The 1,075-nt window shown below is 38.1% G+C and overlaps 1 protein-coding gene across 1 annotated transcript in view; it reads left to right on the top strand.

Moving 5' to 3' along the window:
* The first annotated feature begins 767 nt into the window (after window positions 1–767).
* LOC108693908 (proton-coupled amino acid transporter-like protein CG1139) overlaps window positions 768–1,075 on the top strand; it is an 18,629-nt gene continuing 18,321 nt past the window's right edge. The window contains exon 1 of the mRNA XM_018203105.1: window positions 768–928. Within this exon, the coding sequence (XP_018058594.1) occupies window positions 768–928 (161 nt within the window). The remainder of the gene's footprint in view (window positions 929–1,075) is intronic.

The following is a 1,075-nucleotide window of genomic DNA, read 5'->3' as shown; positions in this document are numbered from 1 at the left end:
ATGACAAGGGAAAGTCGCTTTTTTTCTCCTTCCTTCTCTCCTGTTCACTTTATTTGTGTTGAAAGAAAACAAATGACTTTAAAATTATTCGATGTTGAATCAAAAGATGACAAACTAATGCATGATTCGTTTTCCTTGCGATTGAAAAGTAATTATAAAGAATGATTCTTCAAAGTAATTCAAAGAGAACACGAATTTTAAATTTATTCCAAAACAAAATAATTTAAAACAAAGGATAATTTAAAGAATAAAAGGATATTATTTCCCATTATACATACTTTTAAAATTATAGATTCTCAATCGCGCAAGGTAAAATTATGTATCTAAATTAAATTAATTACTATACAGTTTACTGATTTCTCATTTTGTTGAACTTACCTTGACTCATTCTCGCAACTATCTCGATCCACAATCCGCTTTCCCACGTGAATCACGGAATTAAATAGAAAGATCATCTCGCGATATTTGTACAGAGTTTTGGCACAAGGTACAAGGAGAAAAAGAAGGAGAGGAGAAGGAGAAGCTTAGAGTCCCACGGGCGCAAATAGGGACAAGAAACAGGAGTTCGCCTGCTGTGGCGAACAGCAAGGTAGGCGTGGCGGGAAAACATGCCGTCACAATGTTAGTTCAACTACACGACAATTATCGCCGGTGAGCTTTATAATTAAGAGGCCTTACCCGCGGCCAGGCATTTATCTAGCATCTCCAATGTATGCATCCCGCAGCGATGATCCCGACGGCGTGGAGCGACGCGACTTGGACGAACTATGCGCGATGAACTACGGCTATCGGCGCTTCTTTCCGCGCGGGAAGCTGCACGACTGGTTACTGTAACCAGTACACACGCATTTTTTCTTAACGTAGCTCCTTCCTTATTGACGACGACCACGTACTGTGATATTGTGATGCGACAATCGGAATCGGAAAGGTATTCAAAACAAGAACTTGGTATATTGACGGCATGATTATCTTCGTTGAAAGATTATTCGGACAATCTAAGATTTCAAATCCGATTTGATGAAAATATTAACGTTAATATAGTGGAATTAAACATAATTATATAAGATATAATCGC

This window comes from Atta colombica, unplaced genomic scaffold (genome assembly GCF_001594045.1).
Source record: "Atta colombica isolate Treedump-2 unplaced genomic scaffold, Acol1.0 scaffold111, whole genome shotgun sequence".
NCBI lineage: Eukaryota > Metazoa > Arthropoda > Insecta > Hymenoptera > Formicidae > Atta > Atta colombica.
The sequence above is the reverse complement of the archived record's forward strand: the minus strand, read 5'-3'. Positions and strand labels throughout refer to the sequence as shown.